Source organism: Acartia tonsa, chromosome 7, assembly GCF_053477335.1.
Source record: "Acartia tonsa isolate MP-2025a chromosome 7, ASM5347733v1, whole genome shotgun sequence".
In the NCBI taxonomy this organism is placed as follows: domain Eukaryota; kingdom Metazoa; phylum Arthropoda; class Copepoda; order Calanoida; family Acartiidae; genus Acartia; species Acartia tonsa.
Genome location: NC_137266.1, coordinates 10,533,940 through 10,554,157, shown reverse-complemented (window position 1 = coordinate 10,554,157; position 20,218 = coordinate 10,533,940). Strand labels below are relative to the sequence as shown.

The 20,218-nt window shown below is 32.2% G+C and overlaps 2 protein-coding genes and 1 long non-coding RNA gene across 3 annotated transcripts; 2 read left to right on the top strand and 1 right to left on the bottom strand.

Annotated features, from left to right (window-relative positions):
- The first annotated feature begins 2,074 nt into the window (after nt 1-2,074).
- LOC145324811 (type 1 phosphatidylinositol 4,5-bisphosphate 4-phosphatase-like) lies at nt 2,075-14,671 on the top strand. Its single transcript, XM_080167479.1, has 7 exons — nt 2,075-2,209; nt 2,661-2,757; nt 9,161-9,261; nt 9,671-9,822; nt 10,719-10,807; nt 11,490-11,613; nt 12,456-14,671. Exons 1-7 carry the CDS (start codon nt 2,115-2,117, stop codon nt 12,563-12,565), a joined length of 768 nt encoding a protein of 255 aa, XP_080023605.1. The 5' UTR covers nt 2,075-2,114; the 3' UTR covers nt 12,566-14,671.
- A 535-nt stretch (nt 14,672-15,206) lies between these two features.
- LOC145324814 (uncharacterized) lies at nt 15,207-15,745 on the top strand. The gene is made up of 2 exons (XR_013881332.1): nt 15,207-15,440; nt 15,629-15,745. It is a non-coding gene; the product is annotated as an uncharacterized LOC145324814 (long non-coding RNA).
- A 463-nt stretch (nt 15,746-16,208) lies between these two features.
- Nucleotides 16,209-19,288, bottom strand: LOC145324813 (xyloside xylosyltransferase 1-like). Its single transcript, XM_080167481.1, has 4 exons — nt 19,201-19,288; nt 18,586-18,671; nt 18,002-18,070; nt 16,209-16,375 (listed from the first exon to the last, which is right to left on the bottom strand). Exons 2-4 carry the CDS (start codon nt 18,664-18,666, stop codon nt 16,271-16,273), a joined length of 255 nt encoding a protein of 84 aa, XP_080023607.1. The 5' UTR covers nt 18,667-18,671; nt 19,201-19,288; the 3' UTR covers nt 16,209-16,270.
- Nucleotides 19,289-20,218: the final 930 nt, after the last annotated feature.

The following is a 20,218-nucleotide window of genomic DNA, read 5'->3' as shown; positions in this document are numbered from 1 at the left end:
AATCTGAAAAAGATACACAATGTGCAGCTAGTTAGTTTTCTTATACATTAACTTAAAATTAAGTTAATTACCTATTCAAGGATCAAAACATTCATATAACAAATTTGAAATAACCAAACTACCAAATATCAACAATTAAAGTAAATTATTTGTTGTTTATCAATATTATATACATGCTTTCAAGTACCTAGTAAATATAGAATTGCATACATAGGAAAAAATCTTAACATAGCTTCTGTCTGTCTGTGTGCCAAAGGATCTCGCTAACCGCTGAACCGATGTGGTTCTCCTTTACAGTGAAACTTGTAGCTTTAAAAGAATCATTGATTCAACTGATAACGATCAATACTCATGTAGTATTTTTCGTCAATTAAATCAGATAGTTTTAGCCTATAAACCTCTAAGGATCGATAGTCCGATGGGAAAATGATGGGACATGAATCCTGATTTAATGACAAGAGCTGACCATAACTCACAAATTACAACTCAAAATACAAAAAGCAACGATTTAAATAAAAAAAAAGTCAACAATTCACACTTTTGTTTTTAAGTTTCATATTATATATACTAAGCTAAAAAATTCAATAAGCAATAAAACCTTTAGAATTATAGATAAATAAGCTTAAAATAGGTAAAATTAAATACCTAGGACTTTGTCACAGCCGTCAGAAAAAAATATACCCAAAAAATTCACAAAATTAGAAAATATTTGGAAATTTAACAAAACAAATCCAAGTGGGGGGTCTATTAAATAAATTATAATACATCAAAATCACTTTTTACACCAAAATAGCATTAAACTTGCTTGTAAAATTATCACTTTAACAAAACTAAATCACCAAAACAACCTAAAAGCACTTAAAATTGTCTAAAAACGTCCAAAAGTTGAAATTGTGTATTGAAATGTTTTGTGTTGCGCATCTAAGGCTGAGAATGCCCCGTTCTCTTTTTAGCGCAAGTGATTAGGCTCAAGATCAATCCTTAAAAAAATTGAAAATATTCCATGTAAACTATTTTTTTAAAGGAATATTTGTGTTTTTTACTCCTTTGAAGTAATTTCTAGACAATTTTTGATAAATTTAGATTAAAATTTATTTTAAGTAAAACTCTATTTTCCCTCCACCCCTGGTTAGAGATATTTTCACTCAAAATGTAACCTCTTGTGCAAGAGCTGGGGCTATTTTACTTAAAATTAAACCGGTACCTAATGTAAAATAAAAAGGTTCTCATATAAGATGGCTTAAAAGCTCTAATTAAAGCTTGAAAGATTGGTTTAAACGAGCAGTGTTTAAGCTTTTTTAACGAAAATTTATACCACAAGAAGGGGCAATTATGTTTATCAATATTATGTATGTAAATCTATTAAGAAAACTTTTGTTATTTTTTTCCATTAACATTTTTTGTTATTTTTTTCCATCAAAGTCATGCTAAACTTTTTTTAAGACCCGGCTCTCTCTCTAAACAGAGTTGTCAACTTTATATGAAAAATCCTCCAAAATACCAAAAATTGCGCCTTACTTATCTTGTAGTTGGCAACTTTATTTCACTTTTAAACAAAACTCTTTTATGAAAATGTCAGCTGATGTTATATTATGCTTATTCTTATGAGTAATCTAAATAAAGTTATAAAGCTTGTAATTTAGAGTTGTTGTTTTTTCTTTAACTACATCTTTATATTTCAAAAATATGAGTTATATTTCATTTTCTTTGTATTTTGAGTAATTTTTTTGTAGTGATTTAAAGAATGTTGCTTTTAAGTAAAAAATCTGGATTTAACTAACACCAAAACTTTTAAGGCGTGTTTTATTCGTAATTGTATGTTTCACATATTCATTTTTTTCTGATTTGTTGTCTTCTGAGATCTTTACTACAAAAAATTTCCCTTAGCTTAAATGTTATGAAGAAGGAAGGATAGGGTTGAAGATTATTTCAAATGTCTTTGTGCCTCCCTACTCAGCTATGCTGAAAAATCATGAATATCATCGTATTACAGACAACTTTTCACGAATATTAAAATTTTTCATTGAAATATCCACGGGAAGCTGTTAGTAATGCGATAAAACTTTTCAGAATCAAGATATTTTAGCATAAAATTTTAAAACCTGCCATTAATAATGCGTGAGGACGTGGAACGTCAGCCCCTGTTGGCCGCTGGGGGGGATAGTCAGACTGGTGCGGGAGCTCAACAAAATTCATTTGGATTCAAGGAAAGGCTGCAATTAAACATTTTATTTTGATTTTAAATTTATCATTTTGTGATCCTAGATTTATTTTTATCAACTGCTTGTTAAGAATTTGTTTTGTTATGGTAAGATGTGCGGAAGTGGGGTGTAGGGTGTTCAAACTCTTCTACAGCCCCCTCCTGCACAAGATATTAGGAAAGCAAACATTCTTTCCCCTTTTTGCCCCTCCAAAGCTTCACACACCCCTGCAGACATTTTAAAAATTCTAACCATGCATTTACTGGGTCACTTAAATATACATAATTAACTCCCAGGTAGGTAAATACGGGATGTAGGTAAGTTGGTAAATAAATAACTTTACTTCAAATTAAAAAAAAACTTACCTAAATATCTTACCGAACAAAAAAGTGATTTACCAGCTTTGCCACCATTGATTTTTTTGGCGGATTTTTTATTTGCAACCCGTGTGTAACAGGACGAGGATGTTGAGGGTCGTGTTCACTCCGCGGGGCCAGATGAGCTCCCTCCACCATATCCATCCATTGCCAATGGGGTTCCTATGGTTTCTTGCAAGGTTTGTTTATAAGTCATTTTTTAAGATCTCACTATTTTATGGCTAGGTATTTTTTTCCAGTAGGTATGGCTTCGAAACCGATTAATATTCGCTAAATTAGAATAGGTTCTCATTAATTCTGGAAAATGATGCATATCATCGTATTACAGACAATTTATCACGAATATCAATGTAAAACTACTAGTTTTGTTTGCTCGGGCCTACGGCTTCCAGGGTTAACAAGTTTGGTTAAAGTACAGTACAACCCAAATAAGTTTTGAGTCAACGAATGAGAGAACGAGATTAATAACTATGTATTGTGTACCAATTTAAGTTACAGTTTCCTCCTGTCTAGATTTCTCTTTTTACCTATTAAAATAAGGGGGGGGCACATCTGACACTTTTGCGTAAACAGGGATTATAGGCTTTGTCTTAGGAGTAATAGGATAGGTTATTTAGGGAAAAAGTTTAGTTTTTGGGTGTATTTTCCTTATATTTAATAAAAATTTTGATAGGTCTCCAGGTTCAGGTGCTGCAGGCTGGAAGGTCACTTCTGGACAGGTATAAATGAAAAAAAAAATTTGTTTGAAGAGTAAGAGATCAACTTATTAAACCAAATATGCATCTTTTGGGATGTTATGAGCATATATGAAGAAAAAATAAAAATCAGCCTCCAGGTTCAGGTCCTGCAGGCCTCCAGGTGAATTCTGGACAGGTAAAAACTGAAAATTTTTAATTTTATAGTTAGAACAAAACTTATTTTACAAAAGTTGCTACTTTATGGATGGTATAAACTAATTTGAAGAAAAATTTGCAATCGGGCTCCAGGTTCAGGTACTGCAGGCTTCCAGGTAAATTCTGGACAGGTAAAAATTGAAAAATTCTAATTTTATAGTTAGAACAAAACTTATTTTACAAAAGTTGCTACTTTATGGATGGTATGAACTAATTTGAAGGAAAATTTGAAATCGGGCTCCAGGTACAGGTACTGCAGGCCTCCAGGTGGATCCTGGACAGGTAAAAACTAAAAATTTTCACTTTTAAAGTTAGAGCATAAATTATTTAACAAAAGTTGCTACTTTTTGGATAGTATTAACCAATTTGAAGAAAAATTTGAAATCGGACTCCAGGTACAGGTACTGCAGGCCTCCAGGTAAATTCTGGACAGGTAAAAACTGAAATTTTTTACTATTGAAGTTAGAACAAAACTTATTGAACAAAAGTTGTTTCTTTATGGATGGTATTAACCAATTTGAAGAAAAATTTGAAATCGGGCTCCAGGTACAGGTACTGCAGGCCTCCAGGTAAATTCTGGACAGGTAAAAACTGAAATTTTTACTATGGAAGTTAAAACTAAACTTATTGAACAAAAGTTGCTACTTTTTGGATTTTATTAACCAATTTGAAGAAAAATTTGCAATCGGGCTCCAGGTTCAGGTACTGCAGGCTTCCAGGTAAATTCTGGACAGGTAAAAATTGAAAAATTTTAATTTTATAGTTAGAACAAAACTTATTTTACAAAAGTTGCTACTTTATGGATGGTATGAACTAATTTGAAGAAAAATTTTAAATCGGGTTCCAGGAACAGGTACTGCAGGCCTCCAGGTGGATCCTGGACAGGTAAAAACAAAAAATTTTCACTTTTAAAGTTAGAGCATAACTTATTTAACAAAAGTTGCTACTTTTTGGATAGTATTAACCAATTTGAAGAAAAATTTGAAATCGGGCTCCAGGTACAGGTACTGCAGGCCTCCAGGTAAATTCTGGACAGGTAAAAACTGAATTTTTTTACTATTGAAGTTAGAACAAAACTAATTGAACAAAAGTTGCTTCTTTATGGATGGTATTAACCAATTTGAAGAAAAATTTGAAATCGGGCTCCAGGTTCAGGTACTGCAGGCCTCCAGGTAAATTCTGGACAGGTAAAAACTGAAATTTTTTACTTTTGAAGTTAGAACAAAACTTATTGAACAAAAGTTGCTTCTTTATGGATGGTATTAACATATTTGAAATCTGGCTCCAGGTTCAGGTCCTGCAGGCCTCCAGGTGGACAGGTTAATACTAAAAATTTTTTTTGCAGATATAATTCAAAATGTAACAAAATGGTTGGATTTAACTTGAACCTTAAGCCTGATTTCAAATTTTTCTTTGTATTAGTTAAATAGATATAGCTCTAACTCTTTAGATAAATATTTTAATTTTTACATGTCCAGAATTCCCCCTGGAGACCTGCAGTACCTGATCCTGGAGCCCAATTTCAAATTTATCTTCAAATTGGTCAATACTATCCAAAAAGTAGCAACTTTTGTTAAATAAGTTATGCTCTAACTTAAAAAGTGAAAATTTTTAGTTTTTACCTATCCAGGATCAACCTGGAGGCCTGCAGTACCTGAAGCTGGAGCCCGATTTCAGATTTTTCTTTAAATGAGTTAATACTATCCATAAATTAGCAACTTTTGCTAAAGAAGTTATGCTCTAACTTAAAAAGTAAAAAATTTTAGTTTTTACCTGTCCAGGATCCACCTGAAGGCCTGCAGTACCTGAACCTAGAGCCCGATTTCAAATTTATCTTCAAATGAGTTAATACTATCCATAAAATAGCAACTTTTGCTAAATAAGTTTTGTTCCAACTATATAACTATTTCAAATTTTTCTTCTAATATGTTAATACCATCCATAAAGTAGCAACTTTTGTTAAATAAGTTTTGTTCTAACTTCAAAAGTAAAAAATTTCAGTTTTTACCTGTCCAGAATTTACCTGGAGGCCTGCAGTACCTGAACCTGGAGCCCGATTTCAAATTTTTCTTCAAATTAGTTCATACCATACATAAAGTAGCATTTTTTGTAAAATAAGTTTTGGGATCTACTGCAGTTCATGGTAAAATATTGCTGGTAACGAATGCTTCCTGGTTCCTGGCAATATTACAAGATTCCTGGATCCAGCAGCACGCATATTCCCCTAAATCCTAGTTTCCTGTTAGCTGGCAATCTGCGAATTTTCCAGGTTACCAGCAATGAGAGAAGATTACTGGCTTACAGGAGTTTTTACCCCATACCCCTTATCACATTTTCTTAGGGGGTAAATAAGGGACAGTTGCTTCAATTATTTTATTAATAAAGGTGGGGGAAGGATATAGGAGAGTTGGATCTTTACCTATAAATTTAACTGTTTCTAACTTCATATCCAATTTCGCGCCAAAATTTGGGCGCGCCTTTTTATTTTTATAATATATTGAAAAGTGGGGGAGATAAATTCGTAATTTTCATCGTATTAATAAATTATTTTTTTCTAAGTGAGGCTCTGAAATCAAACAGTAAAAACAACGAACTTGAACGCCTATAAAATGCCAAAACTAAATACTAGCCCCTATAAACTAAACTACCCTAATTATAAAAAAGTGCTGCGGCCAGGGAGGGGGGATCAAAATTGAAAAAAAAATTTATGAGGATGATGTCAACAATTCTAGCCTAAATCAGCAAATAGAGTGGCGTAACTGTGACGTACGGACCATGAAACCATGTAAGTAATTAGATTATGGCGGGAGATTTTTTTTTCAAATTATTCTATTCCATCCCGTTTTTAGACTTTCAAATTTAAATCAATAAACCTTTACACACATACGATTAAATTCGCGCCAAAATTTCGTAGCGCGAGTTTTAAAATTCAATTAACGCCATCCCCTCCTCTTTTCAGGCTGTATAAAATTTACGGGAAAGTTTAACACCTTCGCGCCAAAATTTGAATGGCATTTTTATTTCAACTTATAAAATACGGGGTTTTAATTGGTGGGTATTCAAGTTAAGATATATAACATAACCTCTTGACAAAAAAGCTAATTAATTACCCATTTTTAAATTTAAATCTCTGATACTTTTGGCGGGTGTTTTAAATTCAAATTATCTTCCCTCCTTGGTTGACAATATAGCAATATTTGTTTGTTTCTCCATTAAGATCTCACTAACCACTGATTCGAATGAGTTCTTCATTTTAGAGAAGCTTCACAAGGTCCCATGATAGTTTTAGGCTATTTTCTGCCCCCTATCTATTAATTTAAAACGGAGCCTTATAATTCTAGGGGCACAACTGCTATTATCTACAATATAAAGTAGCGAAGGATTTTAAATTAACGTAAAATATTTAGGAAAAGTAAGTTACAATTACATAATGAGTTTCATACTTATTTATAAGTAACAGGGTGTCCGCTTTTGTGTGTGTTTGACTGTCTTTGTACACAGAGGGATCTTGATAACCGATAAACCAAAAAAATTAGAATAATATTTTTTTCTAGTGGCGATTTATCTTGTGGATGATACCCTCAAATCAACTAAAATAGTTAAAAACCTTTCCAGGACCTATTAACCGTAAAGTTTTCCTGGCTACTTTTATATTGTTACTTTTTACACCTACGGAAACGTTGTATTATTAACTGTTGATAAAAATTATGATATTTGTCTCTGTCCCCCCCCCCCCCCCCCCCACCACATCATACAAATATGCCAAAATAGCCACTTTTGAGTTGTGTGAATCTTGTCAACCTCTAACTGTGGGGTAAGTGTAATAAAAGGGAAATGGGAATTAAAAAGGGAAATATTGCTTTTTAACAGGAATGTTTCAAACATGGCAGTAGCCAGGAATATGCATAAATTGCTGGCAACCAGGAAAGTAAAACATTGGTAGCTCCAGCAATATTTCTTGTTATGCTAGATCCAGGAATCTTCTAACATTGCCAGGAAACAGGAAGCATTCGTTACCAGCAATATTTTACCATGAACTGCTGTAGATCCAAGTTTTGTTCTAACTATAAATTTTTAAATTTTTACCTGTCCAGAATTTACCTGGAAGCCTGACGTACCTGATCCTGGAGCCCGATTTCAAATTTTTCTTCAAATTAGTTCATACCATCCATAAAGTAGCAACTTTTGTTAAATAAGTTTTGTTCTAACTTCAAAAGTAAAAAATTTCAGTTTTTACCTGTCCAGAATTTACCTGGAGGCCTGCAGTACCTGTACCTGGAGCCCGATTTCAAATTTATCTTCAAATGAGTTAATACTATCCATAAAATAGCAACTTTTGCTAAATAAGTTTTGTTCCAACTATATAAGTAAAATTTTTTAGTTTTAACCTGTCCAGGATCCACCTGGAGGCCTGCAGTACCTGATCCTGGAGCCCGATTTCAAATTTTTCTTCTAATATGTTAATACCATCCATAAAGTAGCAACTTTTGTTAAATAAGTTTTGTTCTAACTTCAAAAGTAAAAAATTTCAGTTTTTACCTGTCCAGAATTTACCTGGAGGCCTGCAGTACCTGAACCTGGAGCCCGATTTCAAATATTTCTTCAAATTAGTTCATACCATACATAAAGTAGCATTTTTTGTAAAATAAGTTTTGTTCTAACTATAAATTTTAAATTTTTAAATTTTTACCTGTCCAGAATTTACCTGGAAGCCTGCAGTACCTGATCCTGGAGCCCGATTTCAAATTTTTCTTCAAATTAGTTCATACCATCCATAAAGTAGCAACTTTTGTTAAATAAGTTTTGTTCTAACTTCAAAAGTAAAAAATTTCAGTTTTTACCTGTCCAGAATTTACCTGGAGGCCTGCAGTACCTGTACCTGGAGCCCGATTTCAAATTTTTCTTCAAATTAGTTCATACCATCCATAAAGTAGCAACTTTTGTAAAATAAGTTTTGTTCTAACTATAAAATTAAAAATTTTCAGTTTTTACCTGTCCAGAATTCACCTGGAGGCCTGCAGGACCTGAACCTGGAGGCTGATTTATATTTTTTCTTCATATATGCTCATAACATCCCAAAAGATGCATATTTGGTTTAATAAGTTGATCTCTAACTCTTCAAACAAAATTTTTTTTTCATTTATACCTGTCCAGAAGTGACCTTCCAGCCTGCAGCACCTGAACCTGGAGACCTATCAAAAATTTTTTTAAATATAAGGAAAATACACCCAAAAACTAAACTTTTTCCCCAAATAACCTATCCTATTACTCCTAAGACAAAGCCTATAATCCCTGTTTACGCAAAAGTGTCAGATGTGCCCCCCCCCCCCCCTTATTGTCATTTTTTTCTTGAATTGGAGACCTAACTCTTTCCTTTATAAAGGAATGTTGTAGCCTTTATATAGTACCTAAGTGTCTCTTGATTACGAGATTTGTTCAATAATCAATTAGAGTAAAACAATAGAGGGGAAGGGTTATAAAGCTGTATGTCCCCACCCCGTGGACCCCTTGTCGACTTTCAATTGGGTCTTTGAATATCAGCCAATATCGTCGTAATTATTAACTTAGCCAAGTTGCTACAAAAGAGCAGAAAGCAGTTTGTTAGCAGACGTAAAACGCCCCCAAAACAGGGGCCAGGTAGTTGTTATAGCTTATTGCATTTATTGATAATCATTCGTATCTTTGTTAGGTATGTCAGACAATGATTGATATAACGGGGAAGAAAGACCAACACGTAGTAAAATGTGGACAGTGCAATGAAGCCACCCCTATTCGCAATGCACCCCCAGGAAAATATTGACTTAGAACACAGAATGAAATATAATGAACTCATTACCAATACCTAGGTACTATCCATTGAAAATTATTTAAAGATTACCTAGGTATTTATTTTATAACAATCACTAAAGCAAAGTTTTTAAATCAATGATTATTGCTCTATGTAATTCTTAAGCATCTTATGGAATATTTTATAAAAGGCCGAGGTATATTACTGCCTCTTTTAAGTACCTACTAATATAAATACTTTAAATACAAAAAAGTTACATTTTTTGCAATACTAAAAAACTCTACAAGGATTTGTGGTCTATCTTCAAAATCCTTGTATCCTCCTTTGTTAAAAAATAATATGGTTTTCTTAACATAAATGGTAAAAAAGATACCTTTAAATGAATAACAAAGTCAATGTTATCGTACTAGGCCGGAAATATGTCCGTTGTCCGTGCAACTGTTTGTTAATCTGCAAGATTAGCTCCCAGAGGATTGCTTGCCCGCGTCCGAACTGTAAAAGGATTATCAACCTGGCCCCCAGCCCGCTGTCACCCATGCCTGCGCCGAGCAATGTTCCAGGAAACATATTATTAGACAAGAATACAAGCTTCAAGCTTTCCTTAGTCGAGTTTAAAAAAAAAAAACTTAAGTCTTTATTACATAACCTTAGTCTGTTTTGGCAGCTGTAACGATCACCTTTACTAAGACACTCTGAGGGCATTCCCAAGAGGAGGGGAGAGGAGAGTTCTTTTTCACGGGGCGATTTACCGTGAGAGGGTAGGAGTATTTCTCCCTGAAAATTGGTTAAAAACTTTCTCTGTACATATAGAAAAAGCTTCCCTGTAAAGGAAAACTATATTTTGGTATACTCTAAACCATCAGATAGACATTCTGTTACTGTTATTTATGATTAAAGTCTAATAACATAAGGAAAAAGGATAAGAGGATGAATACTCACCCCTTTTTCATGGTAAAATACTACTTCCCCATCCCTAAATTTAGAAGCAGACGAAAATCAAAAACCGCCCAGGGCTTTTTGTAAGTCAATCATAAATAATAATGTGAATAAAAAGAAAAGCGATATTTAGCAAACAGCCGTGGGCGGTCAGAATCAGCTGAATGTTCATTATGAAAAAAATTTCCCCCTTTTTAGAAATAGAAGGATTCATCTTTCATGAACAAATTTTTTTAAATAAAAATAAAATTCGATGTAATTTTTAATTAAAACATTAAAACGAAAATATCTAATCTAATATTCTTGCCCTAAATATGGAAATAGTAAAAAGTAAAAAAATATTTTTTTTAATAATTTTTAATCCTCCCATTTGAAAAGTAGTGGAATAGCAATAAATTTTAGCGCGGCAACAGCGCTGAGTAGGCCTCTAGGCCCACTGCCCATTTTCATCTTCTAGTTGCTTCGATTCCTCTCTTTTATTTTTTTCTCTATGTCTAATAATAATGTGGTGTGTTATCAGGAATGTGCCGTGTGACATGTGCTCACTGTCATGACACATTTCTTTTCAACACTCTTAACAATGCTCTTGCTAGATGTCCACACTGTAGAAAGGTTAGTCTTTATTTATTTGAAGTTCGTGGTGTAAGTAGACAGATAAGTCCGGATCAGGGAGAGAGGGGACATTGTCCCAAAAGTGTTATAATAACCTATTCTTATTCGTTGGCTTAACGACTTTTGGAATTTTTGTTGTCTGGTTTATTTATTTGGTTGTCCAAACGTTTCAACCACTAATTACAGGGGTAATTTTGTGAAATGTCATTGGGGATATACATTGTACATTGATGTATCGGCCATTGTCTTTTCCCTTTATATCCCTGAGGTGGGACACCTGTCAGTATATTCTTTTTTTCTGTTTCTGTAACCAAAGTGGGACCATAGTGCACCCCTTAAAAGAATGTAAGAATGGCAGTACAGTTAAGCCTACAAACTTATTATATTTGAATCCAACCAAAATATCATTATTAGGTTAATTAAAAGACGTAGAATAGGTGTGTTATCCCTTTTTAAATAATTCCAATAGAAAGATTGTACTTAGTACAGACCCTTTAAAGTCACCGTTACATATGGAACTGAGTAGTTGAAATGTAATACATTCATGTACCTGTCAATTAGGTAGTAAAGAGAATAGACTGTGTAGTAGCTTTAAAAGGAAATTATTGTAAAATTAGTGACGGGCATATATGTCTGACTTTAAATGTGTTTTTTGTTATATAAAAACTTGTTTACGTTTTAGGTTTCTAGTGTTGGTCCCGAGTTTGCTAGAACTCGTTCCATAATTTTCATGATTCTTGGACTGATAGTTCTCTGCATTGGAATTGGTATCACTTGCGGTACCTACCATATTGCTGAACACAAGGAATTTATAACAATCTTCAGTTTCTAGCCCACTGGCACTCTCGACGCGGTGCTTTCCCTCAAAGCCCCCCCCCCCCCCCCACCTTATTAGTAGTGCCAGCTATAATGGTCCGTCCGGAGTAAGTCAACAAAAACATAGTTTGAGATTTTAAGCTAGAATATAAGTTATTTATCACATCTCATAATGGACAGCTTTTCACGAATATTAATATAAAAAATCATAAAATAATTACCAGTTTTGTTAGAACGGACCTTCGGCCACTCGTGGCTAAGAAAACTAGGTAGTTTAAATCTTAAATTTGTTCATTTAATATCCGCGGAAAGCTGTCTTTAATACGATGAGATAAACAACTAGGTATTCTAGTTTAGATTCTTCAAACTATGACCATATGACCGCTTGTTGACTGCTTTTTAGCCGCTTTCATAATTAGCATTTATTTTACCTACTTTTTCTCAGCTTCTATCAATGATAGCCATCTAAATTATTTTTGGTAGATTCCCCTAATTCATGAAACATACCTACCTAGGTATTGAAAAGTGAAGCATAGTTATTTCGTATCGTATTATAAACGGCTTTCCGCGGATATAGAGTGTACAATTATAAGATTAAAACTAGTTTTTTTTAGCCCCGAGGTGCCGGAGGCACCGGCTATAAAAACTGGTTTTAATCTTATGATTGTACATTTCTATATTCGTAGAAAAATGGATATAATACGATGCTAGACATAGTTTTTTCGTATGGATGAGAACCGGTTCCTATCCACCGGATTCGAATGAATACGAGAAAATATATTATTTTCACTCGTGAGTATGAAATGTTGATTGTTATTAACTACCTTGCAGGGAGGCATGTTTGTGCTGTACGTGGGAGCCTTCCTTGCTGCGCTACTCCTCCTACTCAGAAGCCTCTACTACTGCTTCATGAAGACAAGCCTTATTGAGGGACCTATCTAGAGTGTGTGTTCTCTCTTTTGAACCTTCAAAAAGAGCGAATTTTTTTCTTATTTTAAATGGATCCTTAACTATTTGAGACTTTTGTTTGGTTTTTAATACTTTTTTAGGGAAGGTAAGAAAAGTAAAAATATTATTCAGCGGTTTTACTCAATTGAATTTTATGTTGTTTTAACCCCTCTCCCTTTTCGCAATTCTACCAAAATATTACACCATTTTTGAGAAAAAAGAATTACACACTTCAGCTTCACAAAATTAAATTCAAATCTATTAAAATCACTGAATATTATAGATATCATACCTAAATAATAAATCACAATTTTAAATTATTTTTTTACATATCAAATGAAAAGGAACTTCATTTATTTATAAAAATTTATCTGTGTGTTTTTTATATGGATCCCTTCTAAAGTTTGAATGCCGACAGTTCTTAAATCCAAAAGCATTTTATTTTATTGATAAATATTGTACTTTAATAGTTTAAATCCTAACAAAAATCAGATGACAGGGACATTTTTTATCAAGATAAATAAGTCAATTAAAAGTACCTATATAAAGACTTAATGCCCATGTAAAATTATTTGGTGAAAAATACTAGTTAGGTGACCCTTTTAACTACTATACAGTGTGATTCATTCATATATTTGTCCATGAGAAAGATTGTCCCTGTCATTTTAATTTTAAAAGTATCTGTACCATGTTTGAAAGAATAGTTATTTATCGCATCGTATTATAGACAGTTTTCTTGGCATATTAAAATGAAATAAAAACAGGTATTAATTTTATGATTTTTATTTTATTATTCGTGGACAATTGTCTGTAATACGATACTATACATGATTTTTCAGTATGGCTGTGAACCGGTTCCAATTTAGCGAATATTAAACTGTTTCGAGCCATACCGAAAAAAATTTTCTTTTACCTATTGACTGATAAAATATAATTGCACCTTAAGTTTTAAAAAATTTCAAATATAAAATAATGCATTTTAAAATTTTTAAATACCTAAGAACATTAAAGTTAGTTTTATTTAATTTTTGGTATAATATTTATATAAAAATTGAAGCACAGTTGATAATAATAAAGCAATCAAACTTAGCTATCTATTTTATTTCTTCTTTGCATGGTTTCTTTATAAAGTACCTAATATTTTGGATCATTTTTTGACAAAGGGAGAGGTCATTTTCTAGTAAATCCCGTAAAGGTGTGTGTTATAAGGCCTAAAAATAGTAGTAGAACGATAAGGTGCTCTAGATATATGTATTCCCTATTGAATAGAACAATAGGGAAATTTTTTTTTTTTTTTTGATAACCGTACCTGGATTATCTAAAAAAAATATGAAATTTCTATCAAACGCTTTGTTTGGCTCAAACTGACAAAAATTTAAAAAAAATATAATTATAATAATAATGTTTTCTATAGGTACAAGGTAAAGGTTAAGAACAATCTATACCATTAAACAAAGGAAGAAGTCATTCTTTACAGGTTGATTTATTATAATTATATTTTTTTTTTATTTGTGTCAGTTTGAGCCAAACAAAGCATTTGATAGAAATTTCAGATATTCCAGGTACGGTTATCAAAAAAAAAAAAAAAATTTCTTCCCTATTGTTCTATTCAATAGGAAATACAAATATATAGAGCACCTTATCGTTCTACTACTATTTTTAGGCCTTATAACACACACCTTTACGGGATTTACTAGAAAATGACCTCTCCCTTTCTACGTTCATTTAACGTTTTAATAATCAGCAATTAATCCGAGTTGCATAAATCAAATATTGCACAGGTTACGCGCCGCAGGTGAAAACTCGCATGAAATCCGTCTTTTCGTGCACAGCGAGCTGTTTGGGTGCAGGAAACATATAAAGTTGTTCAAAAAATACTTTATTCTTTTTTATACCTACTTTATAATTCTACTAGCGGCTAAAACCCACTAGACGCCTCTAGGGTCACTAAAGATTGGTAGTTTTTTTTTAGTTTAATTGAAACATTTCTTGAATTGATAACTTATAATTTCAATTCATTCAAATAATTTTTTATAGTATTAAAGATAGCTTTTAGACGACAATTTTAAAGTTGAATCTCGTAAAAATTGACCAACAAGGGAAGAAAAGAAAAAAATATTAGTGTTTAAAATTATTTAAACAGTGTTAAGTATTATTCTTTATGATTTGTCATCTAAAAACTATCTTTTAATTGTCAGAAATTGAAAACTTAAAATAAAATATTTAAACTAATTTTTATTTTATTAATAATACAGTAAACCTATAGTTACAAAAATTTTGATTAACATAAAATGTTTATTTTTATTTATTCTAGTTAAAATGCAGTCTTATTATTGATTTACTTTTGTTTTATATTGATGCTTAAATTAAAAAACTTTACTTTAGTTATATTTTTATATTTAAAAATCCTTTTTATAGAAATGCATCAAAAGTAAAGTTTTTCTAATAATTGATTCTTTAAAGTAAGTGATTTTTTTCTACACTTAACAGTTTTTTAGTCAATTTAAAGATTTTTACCAGTATTAAAAATCTTAATTGGCCAAAAAAAACTATATCTAGTGTATTTTTATCTAATGACATGCCATTAATATTATTAGCAGTTTTTATTACCTATCTTATCTTACACTGTAAAAAATTACTTTATATTTCAAGTAAAAACTTTTCTTTGAATATTTTCAATTGTAAATACTTGTGAAATTGAGTATTTTTTACAGTGATTTATTTACAAGATCTTTCAAACACTTCTTATATAAAAAAATCGTATTTTACTGAAACTATTATTAATATTTTAATTTTATTGATTTGTATTTAATTTCATTTTGTGACGATTGTAAGAAAAATTCATATTTGGTGAAAATGAAATATTTGGGTATAGTTCCTTTCGTGGCAACGCCTCCTCAGGGGCGTTTCATAGTATTCTCACCGTAGCCTTTTCCCTATTTCTAGCAACTGCGGGGGGCTATATCCAATTGCAGAGCCCTGCATGGCAATCACCTTACCTAATCTAAAATAACCTATCTAAAGCAATTGTGATAATACGACGAAACACCATTTAAGAGGCTTTGCCACGAAAGGGACTATACCCAAATATTCTTATTATAAATAATAATATGCAGCCTTATGCTCCTATTTACTTGATATTATATTTAGTGTAATAAAATTAACTAAAATTTATTGTCTAAATTTTATTTTTACAGTAGGTAGTAAAGTTACTTTATAACTATTTCTTTTGGGAAGATTCCCATGAAAGTTTGTTTCTTTGTCATATCCTGGCTCTGTCATCGAACTATGGTTTAGAATAAGTGGTGTGCACAGCGATTCACCAGGGGAATGGGTGTGAAACTTATAAGTATTGTATAAAATATCCAAATTTCAATTTAAAGGGTGTGGTATTGACACTCCACTATTTCATGCCGCTGTTTTCAAAGTTAGTAAATTACTCGTAAAGATTTCTATCACCAATTAGAAAATGCCCTTCAATTCACTTTGCTTGTACTTTCTTAGCTTCGCTAATTATGAACGTTGACATCTTTAATATTTTGGAAGAGGTATGAATAGATGAAGTTGTATGTTCATTTGAGTTTGACATGCGGACTATTCTTAGATATAAAGTTGCTGCGCTATTAAAAAATAATTAATTTTTTTTACAGTAGGTACAAAATTTATTAGATAGGTATTAAAAATTATTTTGTGTTACTGTTAAGGTTTATGAATATCTCCATGTGAATGATAAATCTTGGGCCTTCCAGGACATTTGATTAAAACCTTCATAGAATCTTGCACGTTCCACGTACAATCCAGTCTCTAAATGATACAAATATTCCCCCTGAGGAATTGTGATTTTGCAAGTTGTTATGAAAGATAAACGTCTAAAATTGCTTGCAATATTCAGGGATTTAAAGGGATAATACAATGGCGGATAAAATGATGTACATTTACGGACAATGACATCCTAAATGCATTGCAATGATGGTACACAAAATGACACTTCTGTAGATAAAAATTACTGGTTGAAAAGTTTGGACTCTTATTGGACCAACCATTAAAATGTAAAAGTCCCCAATGTTGTTAAGCAAACGAATCATAAAACTTTGGGTACCAGTGAAATAAACAGCCCAGAGGTGGGTTCTTAAAAAACCTTACCCCACTGAACTTTGGAACACTCAATTGCTCCCTTGTTTTCCCATTTTTTTGGAACATCAAATGCGGTAAATGTGATTCTCATTCTTTAAAAAACAAGGATGACAACATCCATAAAAGCGAAGCAGTAAAACGGTAGGACAAACGGACATTAACACTTGTATGGTATCTGAACTGAATAATCAGAATTTAAAAGTATGAGAGTCGAAGCAAAATTGTAAGTAAATTTGTTGAAAAAACTGCTTGAAGCAGGATAATGTTTATGGACATACTTACATTTTTAGGACTTGATTATAGAGTTTCTTCGCTTATAATATTGTTCGTTGTTGTCCCAGGAATCAATATACCAAAAATCAGATCAAACGGATAATTAGAACACTTGAAAATTTGTTGTTAAAAAAGTAGAAAAATCAACATTTTTAAAATGGACGTACGGACATTCTGGTAATGATTATAGAGTTGCTACGCTTTCTAAATCGTGCCCAACTACTACAGGAATCACCATGCAAAGTTTGGAATTGATAGGACAATTCTAACATGCCTAAATTAACGAATAAAAGCTATCTATCTCGGACGGACGGACGGACGTACGGACGGACGGACCGACCCTAATTATAGAAAAGCTTCGCTTTTAAAAATCAATTGAGAAAAAAAGTGGGGCAAAATAATGTTCCAAAGGGTGTTCCCTAGTTCAGTGGGTTAAGTTGGGTAGCCATAATTAAATTTGGAATATTTTTTTTTAATTCAGAGATTTTTTAAATTTTCAAATATCTAAATTAAGCATAAAAAACATGTCTAAAAAAACAAATACCAACAAAGACAAAAAAAAATTTAATTTTAATTCAAATAAAACTTGGCACCCCATTTTGTCGCCATTTTGTATAGGCTTATATAAAATGAGAAGACAATTTTTCTCAGCAATTTGTTCCCTTTTTTAAGGGCGATTTTTTTGGAGTCAATTGTAAGCAGATAATTCCTTTTACTTTGATTTATTAGTTTTAATTTTTAAAAAAATTACAATGTGAAGCTGTGGGATTTTTTTGTCAAGTAATTTTTTGTCCCAAAAAAGTGGTCCAATGAGGATAAATTATCATCACTCAAAAAATCATTTTGGAACATTATAACCAGTGGGTTAAAAGTTTTTTGAATCAATATTACCAAATTTTTTATTTGCCCCACTGGTTATAATGTTCCAAACTGATTTTAGTGGGGTAAATGTTTTTTAAGAACCCACCTCAGTATCCCCTCACTCCCTGGCATTTCTGAACATAATAAAATTTCTTAACTTACACTGAAAAGTTGTGGGTAAACCCAACTAAGAAGGGTCAACCATTCTTGGTCCCCAGTTTTCATAGGCTCCTGAAACAGTTATTTATCGTTGTATAATTGATAGCTTTCCGCGGATATTAAACTGGACAATATAGGATTAAAACAAGTTTTGTACGTCCCGAGGGGCTGGACCGGAGGCTAACAAAAATGTTATTGATGTTAATATTCGTGGAAATTTTTTGTTACACGATAATATACATGATTTTTCAGACCTGGTTCTTATCCAGTGGATTCGAAGCCACACTGGGAAAGCCACGGAAATTAATGAATCTTGCTACTGATTTAAATCCATCTTTCTGTCTGTATGGTCTGTAGCTTAAGATCTTGCTGGACCGACATAATTGACTTTTACAGAAAAGCTTTATATTGGACCGGGAAGGTTCATAACTATTTTTGGGATGTTGCCACCACTTTCAGATGAGCCTCTGGAAAAAAAATACCAACCCCAACAAAAAAACTTTTAAGGAAAGTGGAGGGTCGACTTACCCCGGCCCTCTTCACTCATGTGCCCCTAGAGGCTTCAAGGGGGCGTAGCTCTTCCTTACCTCCAATAAATTTAATTTCTGTTTAAGTTTTGTAAAACTGCCGGGTTCAATCATTTTCTTGTAAATTTCATTCTCCCTCATTTTACCTATGAATTAAAAAACTGTGAATTTGACAGCATACTTGAATTTCATGGGTGTGAAATTGACAGTAAAACTGTGTTTATGACAGCGGAAAGGTGTAATTTTTACAGTGGATAAAAAAATATTGCCAAAAATACAGCTGAAAACGGAATTGACAAAAACACACCCAATTTTTGTCAAAAACACAGTGGCTGTACTTTTGTTAGTGGTAAAAGTGGCAGCACCCCTTAAGAAATGCTCTTAGAGGGAAATGCTAGTTACTCGGCTGATATGAATGCATGGAAGAAGCATTGGTCTTAGGGCTACAATATAAAAACAAGGATGACATCTTGAATAAAAGCAAAGCTCATCAAATGACGCGGACAAACAAACATACAGTGACTGTACTTTTGATATTCAAGAAACAGAATATTATTTTAGAATAAAAAAATAATATATTATAATAATACACTTTCCAAATATTTGTACAAGATTTATCATTTACAGTTTGAAATCTATAGAACAATTCTACCATTATAGAAACTTTGAAAATACCTAAATGATAGAGAACAACACCAGAATTGAGACCAAGTATTGGGTCCTCTTCACTTATTAGTTCTGTCACATTTCCCTACAAATAAATTAATTATAAATATATATATTTTTAAAGCGAAGCTTTTCTATAATTAGGGTCGGTCCGTCCGTCCGAGATAGATAACGTTTATTTGTTAATTTAGGCATGTTAGAATTGTCCTATCGATTTCAAACTTTGCACGGTGATTCCTGTAGTAGTTTGGTACGATTTAGAAAGCATAGCAACTCTATAATCATTACCAGAATGTCCATACGTTCATTTTAAACATGTTGATTTTTCTACTTTTTAAAAAACAAATTTTTATGTGATCTAATTATCCGTTTGATCTGATTTTTGGTATATTGATTCCTGGTACAACAAAGAACAATATTTAAGCGAAGCCACTCTACAATCAAGTCCTAAAAATGTAAGTATGTCCATAAACATCCTGTATCAAGCAGTTTTTCAACAAATTTATTTACAATTTTGCTTTGACTCTTATACTTTTATATTCTGATTATTCAGTTTAGACACTATACAAGTGTTAATGTCCGTTTGTCCTACTGTTTCAGTGCTTCGCTTTTATGGATGTTGTCATCCTTGTTTAAGTGTGTCTTTGCAACTGAAGAATATATGGTGGATTAGTCCAGTTATCAGCCATAGTAAAAAATGTGTAGTATCGTACTACAAGACCATTTTCCACGAATAATAAAAAAGGTCATAAAGTTAATACCATTTTTGTTAGCTCGGTATTTCGGCCCATTGGGTCTAATATAACTGATTTATATCTCATGTTTTTTTTTATTTTAATATCTGCGGAAAGCTGTCTATAATACATTGCGATAAATATTATTGTGGCTGCCTGCCGAGTCCTGCTTTTGCATAATAAATAAAAAATGATTTTATGATTAAAAAACCCAAAACTATATTTTGAATTAAAAGCTAGAATATCAAAACTTTTAATTAATTTAGGAATAGTTTCTGGTTATAAATATACCA

Excerpts from the sequence above, each read along its gene's own strand:
- LOC145324811 (XM_080167479.1), top strand. The coding sequence starts at position 2,115 with ATGCGTGAGGACGTGGAACGTCAGCCCCTGTTGGCCGCTGGGGGGGAT. Across the intron at positions 9,823-10,718 it reads GCCGAGCAATGTTCCAGGAA|TGTGCCGTGTGACATGTGCT; the intron begins ACATATTATTAG and ends TGTTATCAGGAA. Across the intron at positions 11,614-12,455 it reads CCATATTGCTGAACACAAGG|GAGGCATGTTTGTGCTGTAC; the intron begins AATTTATAACAA and ends CTACCTTGCAGG.
- LOC145324813 (XM_080167481.1), bottom strand. The coding sequence starts at position 18,666 with ATGAGGGAGAATGAAATTTACAAGAAAATGATTGAACCCGGCAGTTTT. Across the intron at positions 18,071-18,585 it reads AGAAATTAAATTTATTGGAG|GAGCCTATGAAAACTGGGGA; the intron begins GTAAGGAAGAGC and ends TAACTGTTTCAG. Across the intron at positions 16,376-18,001 it reads TTTACCCACAACTTTTCAGT|AGACTGGATTGTACGTGGAA; the intron begins GTAAGTTAAGAA and ends TGTATCATTTAG.